Consider the following 25,866-nt stretch of genomic DNA (forward strand, 5'->3'; position numbering starts at 1 on the left):
CTTTTTTTAAGGAATGCCATGGGATTGATCTCTGACCTGGAGGGTGACACAGAGGCGACCTCCACCTCTGACCTCCCTTTCTCCAAAGGACCCAGCTCGGTGACAGTGGGAGCAGCAGCCCGCCAGCCCCAGGGCTGTTCTACGAGTGCTGCCCTCAAGCACAGTAATCTTGAAGCAAATTTTCCTACTTGCTTACACTCCAGTTTTAGCAGCAGATATGCTGATGCAGGCCAACCCTTTCCTCCAGCGCTGCCTGACACCCCTTGGTTGTCTGGCAAGGATGTGTCACCGAAGGAGCAACAAGATTTTCAGGCAATGGGCACAGCTGGGGAAGATACCCCTGCACTGTGCCCACTGCAGTTTGGGCCCCATTTACAGCTGGGATAATTAACAGAGCTTCTGGGAAGGCTCAGCACATGCGCGGTGTCCGGAGGGGCAGTACCAAGGGCAGGGGAATGTCCAAGAGGAGAGGTGCAGTGGTTTCAGCTACTCTCTTGAAGACACTCAGGGTCTGGGGTTGGTACTAGAGGGTAAGTGAGGACTATCTGAGCTGGAACACCACGGAAATCCAGAAACGTGATAGCTATGCCCAGGGGCTGTGCCTGGGTCTCCTTTGAATCCTTCTTGCTGGTGTCCCTTTCCACAGAAGGCTGAACATTTCTTTCCCCACAGGTCTACAGATTCGAGAACCTCTGAGGAAAATCTCCAGTTTCTCTTAAGTCGTACCTTCCCCATGTCCACTGTGGTGTGAGCAGGTATTTCTGGCTCCGAATGTAGTTGGTCCACATTCAAGGAGCACCTCCTCCAAGCTCAGCAGAGGTGCATCCCGATGAAGAACAAGTCGGGCAAAAAGGCCAGGAGACCTGCGCGGATCAGCAAGGAGCTCCTGGACCAACTGCAAGTGAAGAGGAAAGCCTATAGAGGGTGGAAGCGGAGACAGGTAGCCTGGGAGGACTACAAAGAGGCTGTGTGAGTGGCCAGGGATCGGGTGAGGAAGGCTAAAGCCCTGACGGAATTTAATCTGGCCAGGGATATAAAAAGCAACAAGAAAAGTTTCTATAGGTATGTAGGGAACAAAAGAAAGTCCAAGGAGAATGTAGGCCCCCTCCAGAAGGAAACCGGTGTCCTGGTTACCTGGGACATAGAGAAGGCTGAGGTACTCAATGACTTTTTTGCCTCAGTCTTCACCGATAAGGGCTCTTGTCTCACCACCCAAGCTGTGGAAGGCACAAGCAGGGACTGCGAGGATGAAGAACTGCCCACTGTATTTGAAGAGCAGGTTCGGGAACATCCGAGGAACTTGAAGGTGCACAAGTCCATGGGACCTGATGAGATCCATCCGCGGGCCCTGAAGGAAGTGGCGGATGAAGTTGCCAAGCCACTGGCCATCATATTTGAGAAATCGTGGCAGTCTGGTGAGGTCCCCGATGACTGGAAGAGAGGGAACATAACCCCTATTTTTAAAAAGGGGAACAAGGAGGACCCAGGCAACTACAGGCTGGTCAGCCTCACCTCTGTGCCTGGCAAGGTCATGGAGCAGATTCTCCTGGGAACCATGCTAAGGCAGATGGAGAGCAAGGAGGTGGTTGGTGACAGCCAACATGGCTTCACCAAGGGCAGATCGTGCCTGACCAATTTGGTGGCCTTCTATGACGGGGTGACAGCATTGGTGGACAAGGGACGAGCAATGGATATCATCTACCTGGACTTGTGCAAAGCTTTTGACACTGTCCCGCACAACATCCTTCTCTCTAAACTAGAGAGACATGGGTTTGATGGACGGACCACTCGGTGGATAAGGAGTTGGCTGGATGGCCGCACTCAGAGAGTGGTGGTCAACGGCTCGATGTCCATGTGGAGACCAGTCACGAGTGGCATCCCTCAGTGGTCCATTTTGGGCCCGGCCCTGTTCAACATCTTTGTTGGTGACATGAACAGTGGGATAGACCGCACCCTCAGCAAGTTCGCTGATGACACCAAGTTGTGTGGTGCCGTCGACACGCTGGAAGGGAGGGATGCCATCCAGAGGGACCTGGACAGGCTGGAGAGGTGGGCCCGCGCCAACCTCATGAAGTTCAACCAGGCCAAGTGCAAGGTCCTGCACCTGGGTCATGGCAATCCCAGGCACAAATACAGGCTGGGCGGGAAATGGATTGAGAGCAGCCCTGAGGAGAAGGACTTGGGAGTGCTGGTGGACGTGAAGCTCAACATGAGCCGGCAATGTGCCTTTGCGGCCCAGAAGGCCAACTGCATCCTGGGTTGCATCAAGAGGAGCATGGCCAGCAGGTCGAGGGAGGTGATTCTGCCCCTCTGCCCTGGTGAGACTCCACCTGGAGTACTGCATCCAGTTCTGGAGCCCCCAACACAAGAAGGACATGGACCAGTTGGAGAAGGTCCAGAGGAGGGCCACGAAGATGATAAGAGGGCTGGAGCACCTTTCCTATGAGGACAGGCTGAGAGAGGTAGGGCTGTTCAGCCTGGAGAAGAGAAGGCTCCGGGGAGACCTTATAGCAGTCTTCAGGTACCTCAAGGGGGCCTATAGGAAAGATGGGGAGAGGCTGTTCAGTAGGGCCTGTTGTGATAGGATGAGGGGTAATGGTTTTAAAATAGAGGGAGGTAGATTTAGATTAGATATTAGGAAAAAATTTTCTACAATGCGAGTTGTAGAATACTGGCACAGGTTGCCCAGAGAGGTGGTGGATGCCCCATCCCTGGAAACGTCCAAGGCCAGGCTGGATGAGGCTCTGAGCAACCTGATCTAGTCAGGGATGTCCCTGCTCCTTGCAGGGGGGTTGGACTAGATGACCTTTGAAGGTCCCTTCCAACTCTAACCATTCTATGATTCTAAGATTCTATGATTCTATGAATGGTGCTCACTCACTCTCTCTAATCCCAGTTTCTACCTGTTTATCCTTCACTTTTGGGAAACTTGTTGTGGTTGTGAAGCTGATACAGATGTGAACCTCCACCCACTAGGTTATAACTCTAATGAAAATCCCTACACCATTTACACCTCCCAAGGGTTTTTCTTTAAGCATTCTTGTCAGCAGCACATTTGAGATCACTTCCAGATTTTCATCAAAAAGGCATATTCCTTATCTTTTACATTGTCGCTACTTGGTACCTCTTTCTAATGCTCTTGAAAGAGCAGGTCCAGTCTAGAAATATGTAGTTTTTGAACTATAGCATGTAGAATATCCTTCAACAAGTTCACCAGGGAGTTGTATCATGGTGGGATTATTTTTCTTTACTCATTTTTATTGCTGTTGTGACCGTAAACCCCAACAAACTCTTGTGAGAGGCACACAGGCAGGGACGACACCCCAGCAGAGCAGGCTGGCAGAGAAAGGTGGGAGGCTTGGTCTCCATGGCTGTTTTCATACTGTGCTGCACCGTAGACTGGGCATCAAAAGCGCAGTTCCAGAGGCAGCAAAATACCTTTTACAGCAAGAATATACAAACACGAGTGTAGCTGCATGTTCTCATTACAGAGGGCTTGGGGTGCGGGGAGCTGTTCTGGGATGTTGCTGTGGAGGAAAGAATCATCGTGTGGTGCTCACGGAGTTCATCCATCCTCTCTCCTGCCATTGGCATCAACCATTCAGTAGGTATAAATTTATGACTTGGGAGTCTCTTTAGACAGAAAGGACCCTTAGTAGCCTGTAGTGGAGAAGGATTCCCTGCAGGGGCTTGCCTGGCCATTGCACATCAAGTCAGATCCTCAGCCAGCTACAGATGGAGGGACCGAGCCCATCTTGTCTCCCTCCTTTCCTGTAGCCCAAAACCAACACTGCAGATGAGCAGCAGCTCATTCTGTGCAAAGCTCTTCAGCTGCCAGCACCTCAATCTGGCAGCTGTGCTCATTCAGTCTTGTCCTCTCCAAGGCCTGGCTGCAGGGGTTGGAGTCATGCACTGCTGCTGCCCAGCGCTGCGACATTAAGGACTCGGCACTTTATGAAGCTCTTTGAAGGCATCGGTTGTACAGTGCTCCTCGGGCACAGAATGATGTGCACACAGTTTCTTATTGATGTAATGCTGGAACACCAAGAGACAGCAAATTGAATTTAGCCTCTTAATAGCATTTATTTAGATTTGCTTTAGTAACGGCCAAGAATAAGGGCCTAAGAGCCCAGGAGACTATAATCCTTTTAGATACTCAAGCTCTCGAGCAGAGTGAGGTGAATCTCCAAATGTCATGTAAAAGAAATGAGTGACTCGGGACTGTGTTCCAACCTTGGGAAATGCGGGGAGTCCTGTTGCCTCTGAAGGAAGCAAGTAGATGGTGGCTCAGAAGTGTTTTCTCCCCTGGCTTTTTGGGTAGTACAGGGCTTAAGAACAGGGGTCATAAAGACAAGGACTTAACTGGCATGAAAATTAACTTTCTACATATCTATAACAAGCTCTTTCTCTTTTCCAAAAATTTTGTGGGAAGCAAGAGAGATTTTGCAAAGTCCATACCTTGACTATTAAAGCTTGAAGACACAGTGCTCTAAGCCGCTGGGAAAGTATCAAATCCTTCAGCAATGGATTTATCAAAATGCTTAAGTAAACTCTTCGTAATGTGAAGTGGACCTAGTGTCCTTGATAATATGATTTCTTACTGAGTTAAAAAAATAATGTAGGATTTTTGAAGCAAATCAAGTCTTGGAGCCTACTACTGTCACTGTGCTTTTTCATCTCAGGAAATTCTGGTGACTATAACTGGTGATGATTTATTTCATTGTGGACTTCTGAAGAAAAAGCCGTGTTAGAAAACAAGGGCTGAGCTGTGGCAGATGGTGCTTTTCTGGAGAAGAAATTAGTGTTTAATAAAGATTGTAATAGTGTGAACCAGATGTTCATCTCACATTTTATCTTTGAAAAGATTTGGGAGGATGCCAGATAGATACATATGTGCATCACAGATCTTGAAAAAATACACAACTGGATCCTCAGTGGCTCATTAAAGGAGGAGTAACTTTCTGCGAGCCATCAAACTCAACTGAAAAAACAAGATCTGTTTAAGCTGTGACTAAATATCTCCTAGGAACTCCCTTTCACCTTCCACATGGACAGAGCAGCACTCTGGAAGAATAAAGGTAGCAGTAATCTGGTCTTCCAACGAAAATGGTGACTCTAGTTTCATCATGTATTCTGGAAAATAATACTTAACGGAATAAGGAAAGCTCATAATGAAATGCTGTTTTTATTGGGCTTTGTGTAGTTCTCCATGGGGATGCAGAGGTGAATCCCCAGCTATACAGAACAACACTTTCAAGTGTCCTGAGTATTGGGCCCTACAGCAAAGCCTGAATATGCCTATATTTATTGTGTTTTAATTGCTCCTACTACATGACAGCCTCCTAGTCTCCAGTGAGCTGTCCCAGTTTCTTCCCGTGTGGTGAAGTGCTCCCACCCCTCTTCTCTCCACGTGGAGCTGAGCTACCTGAAGGCTCAGCCTCACACTTGGTGCTCCTGGTAGAGCAGAGGCTTGAGGTCAGGGCTCCCAGGCTGGCACTGGGGTCTGGTGACAAGACTATTTTAAACCCCATGTACCTGTTGCTCCCCTGCCTGAGGCATGCATGTTCTCCCAGGGAGACACCTCACCTTGGCTGCCTGCGAGCAACACAATAGTGCCTGTGCTTCTGCTCAGGTACGAGGTCCTTCCTCCACCTGGCCCCCAGGGCTGGCTGGCATGAGAGTGACTTGACTGGATGTGACTGTAGAAGATCAATTATCTTGACCTTGCTTCCCTTTTGCACTTAGAGTAAACAAGTCCTTGATTCCAACCAAGATCTCCTGCCTTACGATCTTCACTCAGCAGAAGTACACCTTGCTGTAGTAAAGGAGCTCTGGATGGATGAATGCCCACAAACACCTCTCCGCGCCGTGACTGAGCTGCTCACAGTCCCAAGCCAACAAAGCTACCCTTGGTGTCTAGGTGTTGGATGCGATCCCTTTGTTTTAGGCAGAGGGTGATTTCCAAAAGAGCACGTGTGGTACATATCGACGATGGCAGCTGTGTTACTGTGGTTAGAGCAGGGGCCTGTCATAGGATTATGCCTGTCATTTATTATCGGCTCCTGTTGTTACTGCAAAAGCTGTAAGCTCTACATGTATCTGTGAAAGGTGAGGTTAATCAATGACCTGTAAGGTGGTTATTTAGCATTAGCATTTCTGTGTGTGTACATGTGTCTATCCATCTGGGAATAATCCAATTAAAAAAGGCAGATGGCAAATATTTCAGCTGCAGCACAGCCTCGCAGCGCCGGCGGCTTCCTGCAGTGCTGGGATCAGCATCCCGGGAGCAGGCAGTGCCAGGACGGAGGTACTGAGGGACCCTCCGACGCAGAACTACTCCTTTGGTGGGGCTGCAGGCCTGGCTCCCTGCTCCTCATGGGGTGGGGTGGGTTGGGTTGATCTTGGCTGGAGGACAGGTGCCCACAGCTGGGGACAATTCGAATGCATTGTCCTATGCTGGGGGCCCAGCAGAACCAGCTAGTTTGGGAGCAGGGGGTGCCAGGAGCCCTGTCGGAAGAGGCTGCTCCTCCAGCAGTGCCTGCCCAACCCCATCCAGTCCTTCCTGCCGCAGCAGGACCCATTCTTCATTCCCAGTTTTTCTGAAGAAGGATTTTGTCATAGCACTAAAATAATGACCAAGGGACTGTGCATTTCAGTTAAGCCTGCTGGGCCTCTCTCCTGCAAGACCAAGTGGGTATGTGCAGGAGGGTCTTCATCACATCGAGGGAGAACCTCTGAGTTCCTGCTGCCCTCCTTTAGCACGTCTCTGCAAGCCTTCCTCTGAATCCAAACAAACTCAGGAAGCAGGGATGCTCAAATTATGTGAGGCACACTGGAGAAGCACACAGGAAATTATCTTACCGTAAGTCCATAATGGACATAATTGCCAGTATATTTTTTTCTGGGCATGCCATTTGTACCTCTGCATATTTCTGGGGGATTTAATGTCATGGCCATTTTTGCTGTTAGAGCTCAAGGTGTACTATCTGAAGAACTTTGCAATATGTTTTGTATAAACACAGAAACTGCATTAATTAATAGGAATTTAATTAAGAAGATGAGCTACACTGTGTACACTTAAATTGCTTTAGAACTAATTTACATCAATTTCTCTGCTATTAGTGAGTTGTAAATCAATTAATTAAATATGTCCGCACAGAGGACCTGGACTGGTATAAAACGCAAGACTGATTCAGAGATGGCTTGTACTTACATTCCAGTTCAAGGTCTCCTCGCAGTGGGGCTAGACACTATCCTATAAACAACACGCTTATCTTTTCCAGCTTATTGTTTCCTTGCGGCTCAGATACAAAACTGAACTACTGCCATTCGGTTGTGGAGGAAATGCTCTAGCTTAAAACTCTCCCACCAGAATTCATGCTGAGTTGCCTCACCTTGAAATTACAGCAGGTGAGGAGTGCACATATAGATGATTATTGACATCTCTGGGAGCTCAGCTGATGCAAGGTTAGTCACTTAACTCAGATGTCTGATGGAGCCCTTGAACTAAAAGAAAGGTTATTCTCACTGACAGTATCTTTTGTGCAAAAGCACTAAAGAACTCATTAAGGACTTTATTCTTTGAAATTCTTAGGAGTCACACCAAAACCCCATGGCTGCTAGATGTTTCCTTCCAGAGTTGGAAGTTAATGAATTTAAAATGTCATTCATTGCAGAAAAGAAGAAAGAGGGGAAAATCGTAACTGTCACCATATAACATTAATGAAAAATTTGGAAGGGAAATAAAGATTTTTTTTCTTCAATGTGAAGATATTTGCTTGGTTTTCCATCTTTCCCATGCTACTACAGAAGCATTGTAGACTGTACTGTCAAGCCAATCCTACTTTTGTGAAGAATTTCCTCAGAATACTACAGCAAAAGCAGCTATGGTCTCTGAAGTGAAGTTCACTCAAAAGAGAGCACACCAACATTCAGAGCCCTCCAGCACAGCTCAGGAGCACAGGCTTACTGCTGACCAAAGCACTGCTAGCCTTACACCTGAAAATCAGCAGCATCATCTGCCTAAACCATCTGCATATGTCTAAGGCTTAAAGACAATGTCATTCTCCTTCTTCATGCTTGTGCTAACTGTTAACACAGGAAACTCATGATAAATTTAAACTAACTGTTCAGAACTATAGAGACACCCCTCTCCGTTTGTTCTTGCCAGTTCTGGTTGTCCATTACCCCTGATCCTTGTTCATGCAACACCTAAACAGAGAACCTTGTGGGACAGAAGCAACAATTTTCCTCATGCCTAAAGAGCTGTTGCAGCATTTCAGGCAATGTCTAAGCAGATAATTTGAACAGCATGTGTGCTTACAATTTTCTTGGCCACAGAAGACCTCTTCATCATTTTCCCAGGTTCTGTCCTGAAGGACTCCAACACTGTCTGGTGTCTATGGCACATTAATACACTGGCAGGGCCAGCTACTGCAAGGCAGCACACAGAGGAAGTCTCTCTGACCAATCCCAATGGCACACACATGGGAATAGTCAAGGGACTTCTGGTAGTCATATGGGTTGCCATTAACAAAACTGTGACTTTATGATAATGTTTATGACTGTGCCTACTGCCCCACATGAAGAAAGAGGGGAAGGGAGAAAGCACGCACTGCCTTTGTCAAGGTGCGGGAGACAATTCCCACTCTGGTGCATGTTACTCTTTTTATTCCCCACTGCCTGAACCCTTCTCCCTCCCTCCTATCCTCCCATTTCCTTCCGCCACTACAAAGCCCTTCAAAGATCAAAGTCATCATTGACCATGAGTTTGCACAACATTTCTGCTTCGACACTGGCTGGGAGCCAGCTGGCATGTGTTAAAAACCATCATCAGAATCTGTTTAATTACTGTTCCCAATGCAGTATTTTAACAAAACACTGGAACAGACACAGTTCCAGCAAGCTGATGCCCGGTGATGGGACACTGCAGCAGCGCAGCCATGACTTTGATGCTGGCCATTGTAATTCTTTTTTATTTTTTTGCTGTTAATCCATTTTTTGGCCTGCTTTGAAAAGATGCCTTTACAAACACAGTGAAAGAAGATCTCTAAGATTTTCCCCCATTTAGCACTAATTTATCACTAAAAGAGGTCTCATGTATATCTAGATTCAAAATGTATCGCTCACAGAAAAAGATGCTCTTTCGGCCAGGGCTTGCCCCATCTGTGACCTGTTGCTGGATAAGAACACTCACCCCCATTGGAGCTGAGGGTTAGTGCAACGATCAGCTGCTCCAGGTAGTGTTTGCAATTAATTCACCTGTTAAATTAAACCCATTGCAGCTGCTTCTAAGTCTTTTCCTGACCTTGATATATATCTCGACTTCCGGTCCTGCCCAAGACCATTGGGTGGTTTCTCTGGCTCCCACTGTCTCGGAGTTCTTCCCCAATCCATGACCAGCTATTCCTGCTGCCACTGGGGGATCACATACAGCACAGGGCAGGTCAGATGTGCCCCAGGTAGCCAGTGGCTACCTGCATTGAAGGACCTTACGCTGTGCATCACTCTAGCCAACGGCACACACCTCCCTGCCACTCATGGTCTCAACCGCCTGCAGTCAGCCAGGCTGGGAATGTGCCACCTCAGTGGGCAGAGGGGAGCTCACAGTTACTGCTACCGTTGTAACAGGACAACCAAAACCTCTACCCTCCTCAAACTGCAGCTGGACATCCTCTAGGTCATTCCCTGCTTTGTGTCTAAGACATTGCACCTCTGGTGACTCTGCCTCTGTGGTCACACTCACTTGATCAGACTTGATTTCCTTGTCTGTAGGAGGAAAGATTAAAAAAAAATCTGTGGATATCTGCATTATTGCCCAGAATTATACCACGGGATTGACAGCCACAACACTCCAACCAAGTGTAGCCAAACCATGGAAACACAGACTACATGTGGCAGCAGAAGCCTGAACTGTCTGGTAGCTGAAGAGCATCCAGCCCAATGTGTGAGGGAAAGGCGACCGCTTCACTGTGCCACTCAAGTTGGAAATGACATTTCTGAGGCTGCAGTACCGCTCGCTGAGAGACATAATTGGGGCAGTCTCTGGCTGATGTGCAAGTTGTCCTGTTTTGAGGAGCAAGACTGAGTTACCACAACCGCTTTGACCATGGCTAGGTATCTGTCAACCTTCTTGGTACCCAGGAATCTGAACTGCAGGTGCCCAAAGCTGGATGGGGATGACAAGGCAAGTCCCGCAGCCGTGGATGTTGCTGTCCTGGCAGGCGCATCCTACAGCCAAGGCCATTGCTGTCCTGGCGGACGCGTCCTCCCGTGAGCCAGGGAACCACTCCTGCCACACTGCAGTGGACGGCCTCTTTGGCAGCTCAAGGGACTGTGAATAATCCTTTTGAGCTCCCACCATCAGTCCCAAAGTGCGATCAGTAGGCAATGACGCCAGTGACATAGTCTGAACCTTCCCCTGCTTCGAGTGGCTGGGTTTGAACAACAGGGACAGGGACAAGAAAGAGCAGGGATGTAGGGGACATTTGAAAGGGCTCTTCCCTTCCCACAGATCCTGTGACAGGAACGCAGTCACCCCGTCAGATCACAGGACAGTGTTGCACACGGATCATGTGTTAGGGACATATAGTCCCAGCACCCCCACCTTGCCCCTGGCTCACGTGACAAGTGCATCTTCTTGTCCCGCTTCCCACATTCCATCACACAGCCGGGCACAGACCTCAGCCCCTGGAAGCCTAACTCCCAGCACCTTGCTGCAGGGCTTTCGTTCATGCCCACAGCAAAAGGCAGATCGGGCAATTATTCCCCCTGCTCGTCACTGCTAAAGCCCGGGGCAAAAATGTGTCTACAAGATCTCGAAGATGCTGGACTGGGAGCCTCAGCACCCAGGGCCCCTCAGCTGGACCCAGCACGTGCACTGTCCCCTGTGACATGGCTATGTCTTCACTTCTCATGATAACTCCTCTGCTGCTCTTTCTTACACAATAATAAGCGTAATCTCCTCCACATTGGATTTAATGCAGAGTTAACTGCTCGGGGCTTTTGTTCAAAAAGACTTCAGAACCTTCCAATATTTGGTCACTCAGCAATCAGGGTCTGCAAAACTTGTCTGGGGACTATCTTGAGGATGAGAGTAAAATCTTGCCCTGGGAGAGGTCAAATGAGAATTCTACCATCGATTTTATCACATCCCAGGAGCTGGGATTTCCCTCAGTAAGATTTCCAGCACTTTAACTGGGTGCTCTGTTGGAAAGACCGCACATGATGCTGTCAGACTGGTGTTTAGCTTTTCTGCTTCCAAGCCTAGCTTGACCTAATACAAGAGCTGGGAGTCGAGGGGAGGAAGGGGAGAGAGACCGGGCAGGAAACAGAGTCCAGTGAACTTTTACAAACCTCAAACAACTGCAGTTGGCTGGGATTCAGTGTGTGAGATGGACCAAGGTTCAGGGTGATTTATTTTATCTGGAATTGTTTCACATCTCTGGATGTAATGTGTGGGGTTGGCTCCCCCTCTGAAAGCAAGTAGGCCTTCCAAAGAAGGCTTTCAAAATGATCATCCATTTATCTGGAGTGCAGCATTTGCCTTCTCTGCATTCACAAATTGGGAACTAATTCCCTATACAACATAGCATTTAATGAGTTTGTCTCCTGAGTTCTGCAAAGCATTTAAAATCCTTTTGATGTCATTTTCTCTTTAGTAATTAATGTCTTATCAGTGAGTTTTGCAGAGAACAGTGGCCTGATTCTCCTCTGATGCCATTTTACATCTCTGTAGCTTCACTGACTACAAATGAGTTACTCCTGCTTTGCATAGTGTGAGAGGAGAATTAAGACCTTAGGCCTACCACTATTTAACCACGTGCTTTGAACTCTTTTTCTCTCATTCAGAATTTGTCCTTTGCTTGCAACGTTGCATAATTCCCATTTTACTATAACTAGCAAGCTGGTCATTATCGAGAACGCCCGTACCACCCTTTGATTTCAGAAACTCCAAGTGAGGGATGCTCCAGCCCAGGGGAAGCCCCACACCGCATTGTCTCACGGTGGGAGGTGGTGGCTCTTCTCCTCACCTGGGTGTCAGACTTCCCTCGGGGACTGCTCTACAAGTGCTGAGGGACACTGGTCATTATTCCTTGTCACCTCTAATAAGCAGCCTCTTCCACATACCTGATGAGTCTGCAATTACACTCAACGAAATAAAAGTTTGTAACATGAAAACAAAGCTTTTCTCTAGCATGAAAAGTGCAGCTGCATTTTCTCTCAGAAACAGTCAGACCATAGATTCTCCTTGTACTGCAGACAAACTTGTTTTGATGCTCACAGGATGTATATCCTGAGATTGAAATAAATACGCCGAAATATGTATGACCTGGACATATCTTTATTTGATTCATTTGGCTCCAGATCCAGTTCCACCCTGAGAAAGTAAAAACAACAGCAACAGAGAGAGAAACAGAAATGTGAAAAACCCAAACAGCTGTGATAAGGCTTGACATAGACAGATCCTCACTTGCTGTTGGAATATATGTTTATTTTAAATATATTTATGTATTTGTATCTGAGCAATAAAGTATGAGCAGGCAAGAGGTAGCAGATACTAGTTTAAAATACTTGCATCAATTACACACAAATCTGGACTAACATTAGCATGCTCAGTATATTATACGGGCACGTCCTGCAGTATCTGTTTACTGCCATAAGTTAGGAGGTGATAAGCAGTGTCAATTAATTCCAGTGATTTTTTTCATGTGTGCAGGCATTACTCAAATGGGTACAGATTTCCAGGCCCAGACAATAGAAATCAGTTAACCCAAGCGTGACATGCTGTACATTATATTTTAAGAGTTCCATTAAAAAAAACCTTTACTGTAAAAACATTTACGCTACAAAGCAAAGTGCTCAGAGTTGAGAAACATCAGAATTAAGGTTGTCCTTGCAGCTAATGCCTTATGATACCATCTTTAATTACAGTCACCTTTGTCATTGTCTCTGAGGCTTTCAACTTCTGCAACAAAATGCTGCATAGATCTTACTGACAACATTATCTCTCACTACACAGCCTATTATTTATGCTGATCAGCCCATGCAGAGCGTTGGGGCAAACAGACATCTTCCCATCGCTATTTGCTGACAGCAGAGGAACGCGGAGCTTTACATCCGGCGGTGGTAATTTTGAGGTCTGGAGGAGAACACAGTTGGCCAATGATGGGCAGTTATCATCTGGTCTTCAGCAGGACCACCTCCCTCCCCTTCTCCCGGCCACCCCAGACACTGCATCACCCTGCTTTCCTCCCTCACCACCCCTGTGGGTATCGCCTACTGTGGGTCTGATGCCCCGGCGCTCACCCGTCTGTGCCAACACCTTCCTCCACCCTTGCTCTTGTCCTTCTGCCACCGTACTGCTCCCTCCCCATGCCCACCCTCTTCCTCCTCACTCTTCACCTCCCACAACCACTGCCCCTCTATTCCTCTGCGAGTAAATCACATTCCCTTCTTTTCCTCCTCACTGTGCAGGCACACACAGCAGACCTTGTCTCGCAAGTGCCGAGAGGAAATCTACAGCCAGCCCTTTCATTTGAAGACCAACCGCAGAGAGATTTCTGTGGCTCTGAGCTGGAACATGCCTGGCCTAGATGAGATTTTTAGATGTCAGAATTTAACAAGTCTCTACCGAGCATGTACGAACTGCAAAGACAGTAATGCTTAGACATGGTCCAAATTTGGGAACAATTTCCCAAATGTGTTGAAAAGCAAATTTTTGGTGTTTGGTTGACTTCTTTTGCCATTTTTTTTCCTCTTTGCTTCCATGCACAGAGCTAAAACATCTTCTCAGAGAAATGTTTGAAGGAATTTGCCTTACCGTAGACAAAATAACATACTTTCTCCTAACCTTGCTCTTGGATACAGATGCATCATTCTTGATAAAACTTGCAAAAAAAAAATAAAACAAAACAAATAAAGTCAGCCGGAGGCTGATACCCAGCATAGGAAATTTCAGCTTGATCCATTAAACTTTGGCAAATGTATAAGCAACTGACAACAAGATATAATAATGAAAAAGTGTTGGGCAATCTCTGCACCTATAATTCATAACTCCTACACGTTTTAAGATAATGGAAACTACTCACGTTCATCAGGAACTGAATAAATGCCTCTGTTATTACTTGTATTATGCAGTTAGCAACAGCAGCCAAATGTATGTCTAACTGACTTTCATTAACTTCAGCAGCATACCTGGCAGAATTAAAATCTATTTCAATTCAACCCTTCCGTATTTTTCTCCTGATGTACCACATACAAACCTTAACCACGATACTATCTTTTGGGATAATAAACTAAATCAACAATGCATTTCATTTGCAGGGATCATCACGTATGAGATACTTTCAGGTATGCAAATGTCTCAGGCAAATATTGAGCCATGGCTCTAAATGAAACTTTCAGAGATAAAGAATTATCTTTTGTATTTTAAAGGTACATTTTGTCCTAATGAAAAAAAAAAAAAGAAAGAAAGAAAGTGTAATAGCTTTGGCTAGAATGGCAGAGTGGTAAATTTTACGCTGTTCAGGAGGACAGCACAAAGTGACACTGAATTTCTTACGCCAGTTAAGAAGCCCAGAGCCAAAGCTGGGAATATAATGTTTCTTTGGCCAAGTTTCATGATTTTTTGGTGTCCCAGCCATCAGTATTGTGTCATTTGCTTTGCTTATGGTGCTTGGTAAGCATGTCCCCTGGAAAAAAGACCCTCAAATCAGCAAGGCACTCCAGGCATATCTTTTATATCTAAAAGCTTCATCACTCACTGAACAGCAGGGGATGAGACCCGCTCTAGGAGCGCTGCCAAAGCCAGGCTTTAATGCCAGGTGTAAAGGCCATTTTTGAATCTGAGTGAGCAACTGGTTCACGCATCCTCCTCTAGGCAGGGGTCACATCTTTCTGACTGTAACTCTTCTGGAAAGCCGGCTAACACCATTCTTGCCGAACAGGAGATGACTCCAGATCTCCCCCTGCCCGCTCCACCTGCAGCATCCCCCTCTGCAGCCACTGCTGGAGTGGAGCCCCCAGCCCAGGTTTACCTGTCTGTCTCTTTGCATCAATACTCACTCCTTTCGTTGCACAACAACAAACACAATCAGCTCCGTTTTCAGGCTGCTTCCTGGACTGCTTCCCTCAACCCACCATCTCTTAGGAGGTTGCTGCCTGTGCTTGTCCGTAACACCAGCCTTCAATTTTCTTCTTTATTAGGCCTCCCTGCCTCTACTCTTTTCTGTGGAAAATCAACAAAAAAGTTTTGTTTGTTGCAAGTTTTCTGTTGTCAGTTGCTGCCCAGCTAAGTTGCAGGCCAAGCTCAGACTTTCTGTGCAGTCACATAAAGCTCAGCATTATAAACACAAACCACACGCAGTCCAACCGCAGGGCCCCGGCGGTGCCGCATCAGACACAACAACCACTGGTTGCTTAATGGTGCCCTTAGCTCCTGCCATGCTGTTGTTCCAGCTATCAGGGAGCGTTGGGTTCCGTGCAGATGTATTTTGTATTTCATATCTAACCAAAATAAACAGATGGAATAAAAATTAAATGACCTGCACAACTCTATGAGTCAGAAGCTGCATAGCAGAAGAGGCCTTTGAACCAAAGAGGAACAAAGTTGTCCCAGGGTATTTTGGGGACGCTTAGAAGAGGTACCCTTGGAACGAGAGCCTGTTGAGGAAGGATGCATGTTCATATAATTACACTGTTAAGAACTCATGCAGAAAAGAATCATCCAGTGATGTGTTACCAAAAATTGCTGCCACCTCTCCTGTGGTTCAATGGTCCCATGAGCACCAGACCCATCATACCACATCCCTGCATTCAGATTACAATACAGAAAGGAACACAGCTGCACTTGCAAATGTTTAGTGAGACATTTTTATAGCAGAGATGAGTAGTTCTATTGTTCTTAAATTTGAAGCATAAAATTTGGAAGTTTGCGGATGTAATAATAAATTTCACTCTGAACTGTCCTACTGACATATATTAGCAAGTTTATTTCAGATCATTGATGGCATGGGTTCAAACAGATTTAACGTCAGCTGCTTTCTTCCTTTTCACAGGTTCTGCTCCTCTTTGACTAAGTTATTTGGGAAAATTTGCCACCTCTTATGACCTTTGAATGTGATGCCAAGGCTATCCTATCCTAGGTACAAATGCAGCCACACGACAACCATCAACTCCAGCCAGTGCCTCCTCATCACCCACCTGACTGCAGCGTGAGGCTCAGGGTTTTGCTGCCCTTGCTGGTGCTTTGGGCCAAGCGTTCTCAATCGTGCCTTGTATTATTGTCCATTCTTAACAGAGAAATGGCATTATTAAGAGCTCTCCTCCTCATGTAGATCTCTTTCCTGAGTGCTGTTGGTTATGCAAGTCACCTGGAGGACTTGGCCACGTGGAAAAGAATACTTGGAAAGCACTTGGGAGCTTGTTAAGCATGCTTATCCTTAACAGTGCCTTGGCAGCCATATGATGGAAATCTTTTTCCCAAATTTGCTTTTTGCACAGCTCCTATCTCTTTCTAACCATGCCTCTTCCCTAAAATTCCAGTAACTTGATGGCACATCCCACTAAAAGGGCCCTGTAAAGCACTTTCTGTGCTCTGCGCTATTCCTAACTTTAGAAATGTTTGTGTTTCTGTGAAGTCATGTGGTGCTTTGACTGCACAGTGAAAATGAGCCAGAGCCGGGAACACATGCTACAGATCCAGAGGGTTTATTTCCCCTTAGGAGAGACCCAGAGCTGAACTTTCAAATTTGGTGGACATTTGGGTTATAGTTGGGGCTTTTCTGTAGTTGATAACCACATCCTGGAGAAGAGAAGGCTCCAGGGAGACCTTATAGAGGCCTTCCAGTACCTAAAGGGGGCCTACAAGAAAGACGGGGAGAAACTCTTCAGCAGGGCCTGTTGTGATGGGATGAGGGGTAAGGGTTTTAAAATAGAGGGAGGTAGATTTAGATTGGATTTTAGGAAAAATTTTTTTACAATGAGGGTGGTAGAACACTGGCACAAGTTGCCCAGAGAGGCGGTGGATGCGCCGTCCCTGGAAATGTTCAAGGCCAGGTTGGACGGGGCTCTGGGCAACCTGATCTGGTTGGAGATGTCCCTGCTCCTTGCAGAGGGGGTGGACTAGATGACCTTTAAATGTTCCTTCCAACCCAAACTATTGTATGATTCTATGGTCGTATCACACATGCTACACGCAAGGTCCTCTTGCATCCTTCCAGGATATAACACATTTTGTAAAAAAATGTCCTTTGGTGAAGTTTGTCCCTTAATCCCACTCCAGCCTGGTTTGACTCAACACCAGGGTTGTGATTGGGTGGCCAGTGCCCATCAGAGGGCTGAAGAGACTTGAGGCGGCTCAAAGGCAGCATGGTGATTGCTGTCTGAGAGGCTGCATCAGAAATGCCCAGGCCTGCGGCTTTCTCTGGGCAGCTCTGCTTCATTGCCTGGCTCTGATTACCATCTCATCGCAGTTCTTATTACATTCCCAATTCCTTTGGGTTAAAAACACATGGTTTCAGCTTCGTGCTGTGCTTTCCACTTGCCTCTGTCCCTATAAAATCAGGGCGACGAGAGAAGAGCAAGTGCTGGAGCACTTGGCAGTGCTAAGGTAGCACAGCTGTTCTCTGTGGGACCACGTGTGGAAATGCTCCTACCGCAGTATGGAGGGCTCAGGAGCGTGGGGAGGCAGCAAGTGGGTCCCAAGACAATCTTTTGTTATTTCTGTGACCTGAAATGGCTATTTCTTTTCTCTTCTTTCCACCTCATGCTCACTTCTATCTTCCCAAATCATCTGTCTGGCTCCTGGCCTTCAGCTCTGCTCCTTCTAGCACTAGTGCTTGGCTTTGCGCTTCACATCAGAGGTTGCCCCCACAGAGGTTTAAGGATGTGTGTAGGCATTTGGAGGTTTTCCAAGTCTTAACTCCCAGTTCTTCATGGGCACCACCCGGATGGACACTCGCGGTCCATGAGGAGTCCATTAGCTGCTGTAGTCTTTGCCTGAGAAATGCCTTCCCTTCGCTGATTGCAGATGGTATTTCGGTCTTTGATAGATTCTCCTGTGTACGTAAATCCCTGATAATCACAGATTGTAACATGAAAGAAGAGGTGAGCTTGGTTTATTTACTAAAGACGTGCCTGAAAGGTCTGAATGCTAAAACAATACCCTCCCGTAGGAAATCACCTGCCCCTTGGCGTCTGACAACCCTTAGGATGCTTCCTGTATGCAGCTCCTCTGTCTTCACATTTTCTCTTTTATGTTTTTTCTTTCTAATGTGGTGTTCTGATTTCCTGCTGTTAAGGATCCCGTCAGCATTAGGAATGCTATTTCTGGTTTCCGCTTCAACTTGGAGCAAGTTGCAACCTCTTTATCTCCCCCATCCCCGCAGACAGAGGTGCCTGTAAGACCCCGTGCCTATGTAGGCTCCTACAGATTTGGCCCAAACTGGAGTTTTCCTCCCTGGGGAATCTCCTTGGGCTCTTCCTGCCCCCTCTGGGGCCAGAGTCCTCTGAGGGGGATAGCTTTCGCTAAAACAAAAGAGACCAGCACAGCCCTTGTGACCATTTGACGTGGGCTATAAAACGCTGCCTGCAGGCTTCCGAATTCGATCACAAGTGGTAGCTTGCAAACCAGACTGATGTATTTTGTTTTCCTGGTTATTGCTCCTTTCTGATGTCCAACGACTGATGTAATATACAGACACGTTCAGTTGTGGAAACACGCTGGCGTAGGCCAGTGGATCGGGCTGAGGCTCCTCAACTCTGCAACACCATCATTTTCCCCAGTTGAGAAATACCATGGACGAGTCATAGCAAGACTTCTTATTTTGGCTTCTGGAGCACACATTCTCGGGGCTTTCAACTCTTGCGATATTTATTTTGAAGACACAGCTCCTGGATCCACGCAACTAGGTGCGAATCGCAGCCCTCTCTTCCTTGCCACCCCCTCACTCCTAGAAGTTTCTAGCCTTCAAAAAAGTCTGAAAAAAATGAAGCGTGGGGTAGAAAGCCAAGTGGGGATCCAAAATGGGCTGGCATTTTGGGGACATCTCCCTGCCTTGGGATTTTTAGCACCCCTCAGTCCTGTTCTTTCTGACACTTGATGCTGCCACCCAGGCCAACCGGGGAGGGTGGCGCGGAGCAGCGATGCGAAATGCGGCGGAGCACTGAAAACACGCGGCAGCCGCCAGATTTCCCTGGAAAAAAGAGGCGATCTTTCCACCTCCTCGCATTTTATCCCGGCTCAGCCCTCGCTCGGTCGGCCCGCGGCGCTGCTCATGTTTTCCAGTGGTGACCGGGGCGGGGACGAGAGAGGGTAGACCGGGGCGGAGGAGGAGGAGGAGGATGAGGGTGGGGGGGGCGAAGTTACTTGAATTTGCGAGGGTCGAGAGCCGGCGGCGCGCTGCTTCCACCTTCCACTGGCTGGGGGAGCTGCCAATCTGTGTTGTAATCCTGCAGGAATTTCTGCGGGGTTTAACTGGGAGCCGCGCCGCCGCCGCCGCACACTCGGGGCGGAGGGAGGGCGGGCGGGAGGGTGGCGGAGCCGATAACGCGGAGCCTGCAGCCCAGGCACCCCAGCGGGCCCGAGGAGCGCGGAGAGGAGCGGAAGGAGCGCGGCGGCTCGGAGGGCGCCCGCCGCCCCCCCCCCTCTACGGGCGCTGCCGAGCCCGGTTTCTTCTTTGTGCCCGGCCCCAGGCGGCCGCCGCGCCGCCTCCGCGGGAATAATGCGGGGCGTGTGGTTAGCGCTTACCGTCAGCTTCGTGGCCTGCGCCTCCGGGCAGTCGGTGAGTACCGGGGAGGGAGGGGGGGGGCGGCGGGATGAGACCGGACTGGACGCGTGATCAGACGGGACGGGACTGGGGCAGCCGCCGGCTCTGCTGCGTCTGCCGAGTGCGAGGCGCGCAGCCCCGGCGCTGCCGCGGTTGGCGGGGGCATCTGTTGATAGCTGAGTGCTCTGCGAACAGCAGGACCTCTCCCCCGCCGCCCCTGAAAAAAAGAGAGGTTTCCTCAAAACCCCGCGCAGCCCGCCGCCCTCCAGCGAGCCTCATCCGAAGTTTGCCGCGACGACCCAGCCACCCGGAGGGAGTTGGGGGTGGGGGCTCTGCCCGGCGGCCGTGGGGCGCCCGAGGGGCGGTGGCGGCGCGGGGTTGAGTGCAGGAGCTGCCGGGGCGCGGGGTCTCTCGGGGCCGGGTATCCACCCCGGCCCAGCCGCCGCCGGCCCGCACCGGCGGGGCGGGTGCTTCTCCTTCTAAAACCAACCCGCCCCGGCCGGTGGCTGAAAAGAGTAAATTAAAAAAAAAAAAAAATTGTAACTGCATTCGGCTGCGTGGCGCAGGATCCCGTGCGCCTCTCCTTGCGCGGGTGCGCAGCGCTGCGCGCCTCCCCGTCCGCCGTCTCTCCCGCCTGCGGCGCTTCCCCTCCGGGCTTGCTCGGGATAATGCCGCTGTTGACACTTTTTTTTCCGTTTTTTTTTTTTTTTTTTTTTCTTTCTTTTGAGTCACCAGCGTCTTTGCGAACCGGGGCCCTCTGTTTAACACAATTACCTGGGTGGCCGGGGTTTGTCCCTCTGAAAGGGGCGCTCCCCGGCGATGCGCTCCCCCCGTTCCGCGGCGCGGAGCCGGTGGAGGCTGGCGAGAGGGTTTTCGTCCTTCCCGCGGTGGATCCGCGATTGTCCTGAGGGAAGGGGGCATGCAGACGGCACGGCTGCGGTGTTTGGGCAAATATTAGGAAATAATAAGTTGAGGTTTCGGTACGAAATTGAAAAACCCATGACAATTTAATCCAATTAAAATGAGCCACTCCGCTGAACTAAACAGTGTCACACTTTTGAAGTTGTCGAGCTATGCTGTAAATGAGCCCAGTCACAGCCTTCGGAAAACCTGCCTCATCATTAGGGATTTCTAAGGATACAATTGCAAAACACTTTTTCTTAAGGACTGATGAAAAAAGGGCAGTGTGGAACACGGACTCCTGTTCCCGCTAAGTGTCACTGCCCTGCAGAAACGCCCGTGGCTGATGAGGACTTGAGTTTCGTAGAAGTGCTGTTATCACGGAGTTTTCGGATAGTGTAGTAAATATTAAACTGCCGCAGTAATTAGTAAAGTATTAAGTTTTATGGGTTTTTTGCCGTAGGATGCACAGGCTGCGGCAGCGCGAGGCAGGTTGTCAGGGCGCACCAGGGCAGCGCGGTTTGGGGGGCAAGGGGGAGAGCGACGCGAGGTAGCCTGCTTGGCCCCGGTGCAGCAGCCTCATCCCTGCCAGAAAGTTGTGAAGAGATTGGAAAAGTAAAGGGAGGGTGGGTTTTTCCCTTTTCTTAATTTTTTTTCCCTCCTCCACTTTTTTTTTTTTTTTCTTTAACTGTGCAGCAGCCTCATGGTCCCTTAAGGTAGGGTTTTGTAGACTGGTCTCTGGGAAAAGATCGATGCCAAATCTGTCGTCTCTGCAGAAGGCTGTCCTGGTCGTAAGAGGAATTTTATATGGATGCTTAAAAAATCCTGCTGGCTCGCTGTAGTGGCTTTAGCTCTAAATTTCTTGCCCTTTGTTCAATTCTGCTCTTTATTGTTATCTAGGCAAAGCTGTAAGGTGAAAATCTCACTTCAGATTAAGTAAATTATCCAGGAGTTTTTTTGAGCAGGGGAGGGGAAGACAGCAGGAGATTTGGTTTCGTAAGGCAGTGAGTTCCCTGTGTTGGCTTCATGTAGCCAACAAACCTCTTTATTGGGGTGGACCAAGTAGATGTCAGAGCCATGTTAAAAATGTACTGGAAATAAGACCTACCATGGAACCTGGGAGCGGTTTGTCCATGCTGGGTGCCTGCTTTGTGTGCCCTGAGTGGGCTGTCATGCCTCAGGTGTGCTCAGGTGTGCATGGTGGGGATGGAGAGGGTGAGGGCAGAGCCTGGCCCCATTTGTGCCAACCTGCACGTGGTGGCAAGCATTGCCCACATCAAAGCTGGTGGATTGTGGCCTGGGCTTGCAGGGTGGTTTGCTGGCATTAGCGTGGTGTGTGGTGAGACGTCGGGTTAGTGTGAGGTCCGGTAACCCTAACGGCCCTGGAAGGGCTTGGGGCATTCACCCAGGCTTGGCTGAATGGCAAAAAAAAATAGGCTTTTTAGCCTCCTTGAAGTTTTCCTGGTTTGCTTTTAGGAGAGGGAAAGAGAGCGACGTGAAACCGCTGAGAAGGAAGGGCAAATGCTGTGAGTGAGAGGCCTGATGTGCCTTTTAAAAGGTTGGGTTCGGTCCTGATGATAGTGGGAGTCAGCTCGTGTTGATTTTAATAACACCAGAGAGCAGCGCCAAGTATCCAGCTGTACTTGTCAGCCCCCATTCGGAAGAGGCTGATAAACCTTTCCGCTTCATCCTGGTTCACAGCAGCGGGCTGAATGGTTTTCCAGAGCTTGTGTGATGGTCTGATCCTCTCTGCAAGCCTGAGCGTGCGTTGGGACACTTTGCTGGCTAGAAGGTTGTTCTGTGTACCGCAGCGTTATAGTGCTGCCCTCCTAAGAGAGGGTTCATCATAGCCCTCTTCTTCATCAGTGAGGTTTCTGGAGTCTGGAGGCTTTGCTTCACATCAGCAGTGCATCTGTGGTGTTGGCTTTTGGGCTTTCAGTAAAATAGAGAGCACTGGGGCTTCGACATCAACTGGGTGGTCTTTCTGGTTCTTCTGTAAGCGTCTGAGCACTGATTTGTTGGCATAGATGTAGTTATTGAAGAATGATCCAAAGATAATATTTGGTATATTTTTCAGAAATATTTAGTATTTCAGAAGCACCATGCCGTAATTTTGCTACATTTGTTTCTAATGGTTACTTTGCCTTTAGAATTTGGAAAATTAATCGTGTGTTGGAGAGGAGGAATGTTGTTTTCTTGAAAAATTCAGCTGCACTTTGGAGACAGTGATTAGAGGAGGAGGGAGAAGAAAGGCTGAAGAAATAGGTGGCATTTCAGATTTATATGCCATGTGTGTCTCTTCTAAGTGTGTTAAATCTGCACTGCCAAGTAAATTCCGAAGAAAGGTAGGAAATTTTTTAGTCTTGATTTATTTTCACCCTTCCTCAACTCACGTGAGCTTTTTCTTCTCACTGTAGTATTAATAAATATCCGTCCATTGCTTTTTGTGGCTTAACAGTGCCAGGAATCAGCCAGCAGCATCTGCCATGGCTGCTTCCCTTGCTCTGGCTGAACATCTGGGTGCTCCCGTCCAACAGCTGCCTGCACGGCTGTGCACTGGGAGTTGGGGGGAGCTCTGTTTTGCCACCAGTCCCAGGTATTACGATGCTGGTGCTGCAATGAAGCAGTCCCTTATCTGGATGTTCTCAGGAGCCACTTTCTGGGAATCGATTTCCCTCCCAGGTTAGCTTATCTTTTAAAAATTAAAGAGCAGATGATTCTTGACCCAAGATCAAACACAGAAGCAGTTTCTCTTTTTAATATCTTAGCCCCAAGGTCTGCAGTGGAACTAACTTAATATTCAGGCCTAAAGTGCAGAGATGTTTTCTTTGCATTTTTTTCCTAGATCCTTATCAAGAAAGTAGATTAGAGCGTCTTCTTCAGGAACAAGTTGGGACAAATATTTCAGGGTTTGAACTGGGATTGTGGTTCCTGGGCAGATGATGCCTCTGTGGTAGGTTTGAGGCAATCGCTGCAGCTAGTGGGATGAAGATGGTGGACTTTGGAGAGTGCGCCGTAAGCCTTGGGTTTGTTTGAAGTTTTGATGGATCTAAGTTTCTGTGGTCCTAATCTTAAGTGTAATCTCAGGACGACCAGATCAAGGTCTAATTTCTTGACTAGCAGAGGTCAAAGCCTAATTTCTTGGCTAGCAGAGGTGCGAGTTACGAGGAGCCCTTCTCCAAACACACAGCTATGATCTAATGCCTCCAGAGAGGATGGTGAAGAGCTACCTGCCGTCCTTACTGGGGAACATGGTGTTTTGGCAGGGAATCCTGAGCCTGGAGAAGAACTCGTTCCTCCCTGCAGCATCTGAGCTCCCCATGGAGCAGCAGTCGTTTGCAGAGCTCTCCATTTGCCCGGATCTTCATGGCTAATTGTCTTTACAGAACGTCAGGCAGAGGCATATGGATGGCATTTATTAATTACATTATCTCATCAAATTGACTTTTGCCGCTGACCAATTTAAACATTTTCCTTATGGCAAAAAATTACAGGCTTTAGCAAGGCTCAGCGGCTGAACAAAGGGCTCTTGTCTAGTTATGGAAAAGTGCTCTTTTGTCTCCTGAATAGATTTGACTGACTATGATTTTTAACAGAAATGTTGTGTTTGAGACTGGCAAGCTTATTCGAGTCCTCATCTAAGACCCTGCTTGAATGGAAGTCATAAAGATGCCCTCTGTGCCACCTCATTTAAGAGAGGACGCACGAGTCATGAGCAAGCAATTTGGTCCACATTCAAGTTGCTTTGCTCTCCGTGTCATAGCAAACATGAGAGAATTACTGTAGGCTGTTCTGCGAACAGCTTGTTGTCTGTTTATCTTTGGTTCATGCTTACAAGACGATAATAAACTGCTATCTATTGTCTTTTCAGGACGGGTAATTTATTCGTAGATTACATGGCACTATTCAGTGATTTGGGAAAAAGATTTCTCTTGCTCACATTGAAGTGTAATTTGCAATCTCTCAAGTAAAGCCTGCATTAGTGTTTGACCCTGTAATAATGACAGTTCTCTGTATGTATGTTGTTTTCTTGATTAGCTCAGCCCTGAGGGATGCTTTCAAAAGCATACTAGGTATTTAGGCAGAAATACAAAATACGTGTAATCCTCCAAAGTATTGGAAAACTGATTGCAGTAGGAGAAAAAATAGCGTTTGACAACCATTTGCTAGAAGTACTTTTGTGCTGAACAAATGATTTTTGTTGATGCCTCAAGTAGGGTGTTTGTTTAAAGTTAAATAATGACTAATGGGGTGGTGATGGATCTGCAGAACTTGGCCTTGTCTGTAGATAGGCTATTAGTGTGTCACTTAAGCCATGCTTGACTAAAGCCTGAGGTCGACCTCCATCTGAAACCACTATTTTTGGTTTATACATAAACAACTTCTTCAGAAATATATAAACAACTTCTTCAGAAATCTCCCGTCTAAGCTAAATTGTTTTGTTCTAAAGGTGAATTGATTTGGGAAAGTTCAAATAAAAACCTGTTTGGCTGTGTTTGAGTTGCGAGTGTGAAGATAAATACATACTTTGTACTCTTATTAAAGGTTAGGAGACAAAGGGACTTGCAGAAGGTCAAACAGCCTGTGGTATATGCAGGAACTGAATCAAAATGTTCAGAAACCAGCACCGTGATTAACAACCAGAGTGTATTGTCTGTATTTAAATATTATGTTGTTAGACATGTGCTGTTCCTGCTTGATTAACCATAATAAAGCATAATTTTCTCTAGAGGCGCTTCCACACTAATGGAGGTCGCTTGTCACCTTTCAGATCAGTGTGAAGTGGCCCATCCTTATTTTTTGAAGTGTATTTCGGAGGTGTAGCTGTAGTGGTCTCCCAGAGCTGTAGAAAACAGTGCTGCTAATGCAGTACAGCCAGGGAGGTGAAGTACTTCTCGGGGAGCAGTTGGGTGCGTGACTGGTGTGGCCTCAAGACTAAGGATGTTTCTAGAGAAAAAAAAAAAAAGTAATGTGCTTGCTGCCCTGTGTATGAATAACCTAACTAGGTCTTCCATCTCTCCCGCCTTCCCAGGATCCTCTTAGGTACGCCTGTCCATGTGTTTCCATTAGTTGTACAAATAGAAGTAAGCTTTCCCCTGTCCCTGGGCTGAGCTGCATTAATTCCAGCTGTGGTGACTCTGCAGTACCCGCAGGAACAGCTGGCTGGACACAGCAGCTGGAGGGCACAGCTGGGACC

General features: G+C 47.8%; 1 protein-coding gene across 1 annotated transcript in view; it reads left to right on the forward strand.

Moving 5' to 3' along the window:
• Nucleotides 1-19,530: 19,530 nt before the first annotated feature.
• Nucleotides 19,531-25,866, forward strand: part of SDC2 (syndecan 2) — a 64,054-nt gene continuing 57,718 nt past the window's right edge. The window contains exon 1 of the mRNA XM_086741067.1: nucleotides 19,531-19,784. Coding sequence (XP_086597193.1) covers nucleotides 19,725-19,784 — 60 coding nt within the window. The 5' untranslated portion in view covers nucleotides 19,531-19,724. The remainder of the gene's footprint in view (nucleotides 19,785-25,866) is intronic.

This window comes from Chlamydotis macqueenii, chromosome 2 (genome assembly GCF_036417535.1).
Source record: "Chlamydotis macqueenii isolate bChlMac1 chromosome 2, bChlMac1.mat, whole genome shotgun sequence".
NCBI classification, from domain to species: domain Eukaryota; kingdom Metazoa; phylum Chordata; class Aves; order Otidiformes; family Otididae; genus Chlamydotis; species Chlamydotis macqueenii.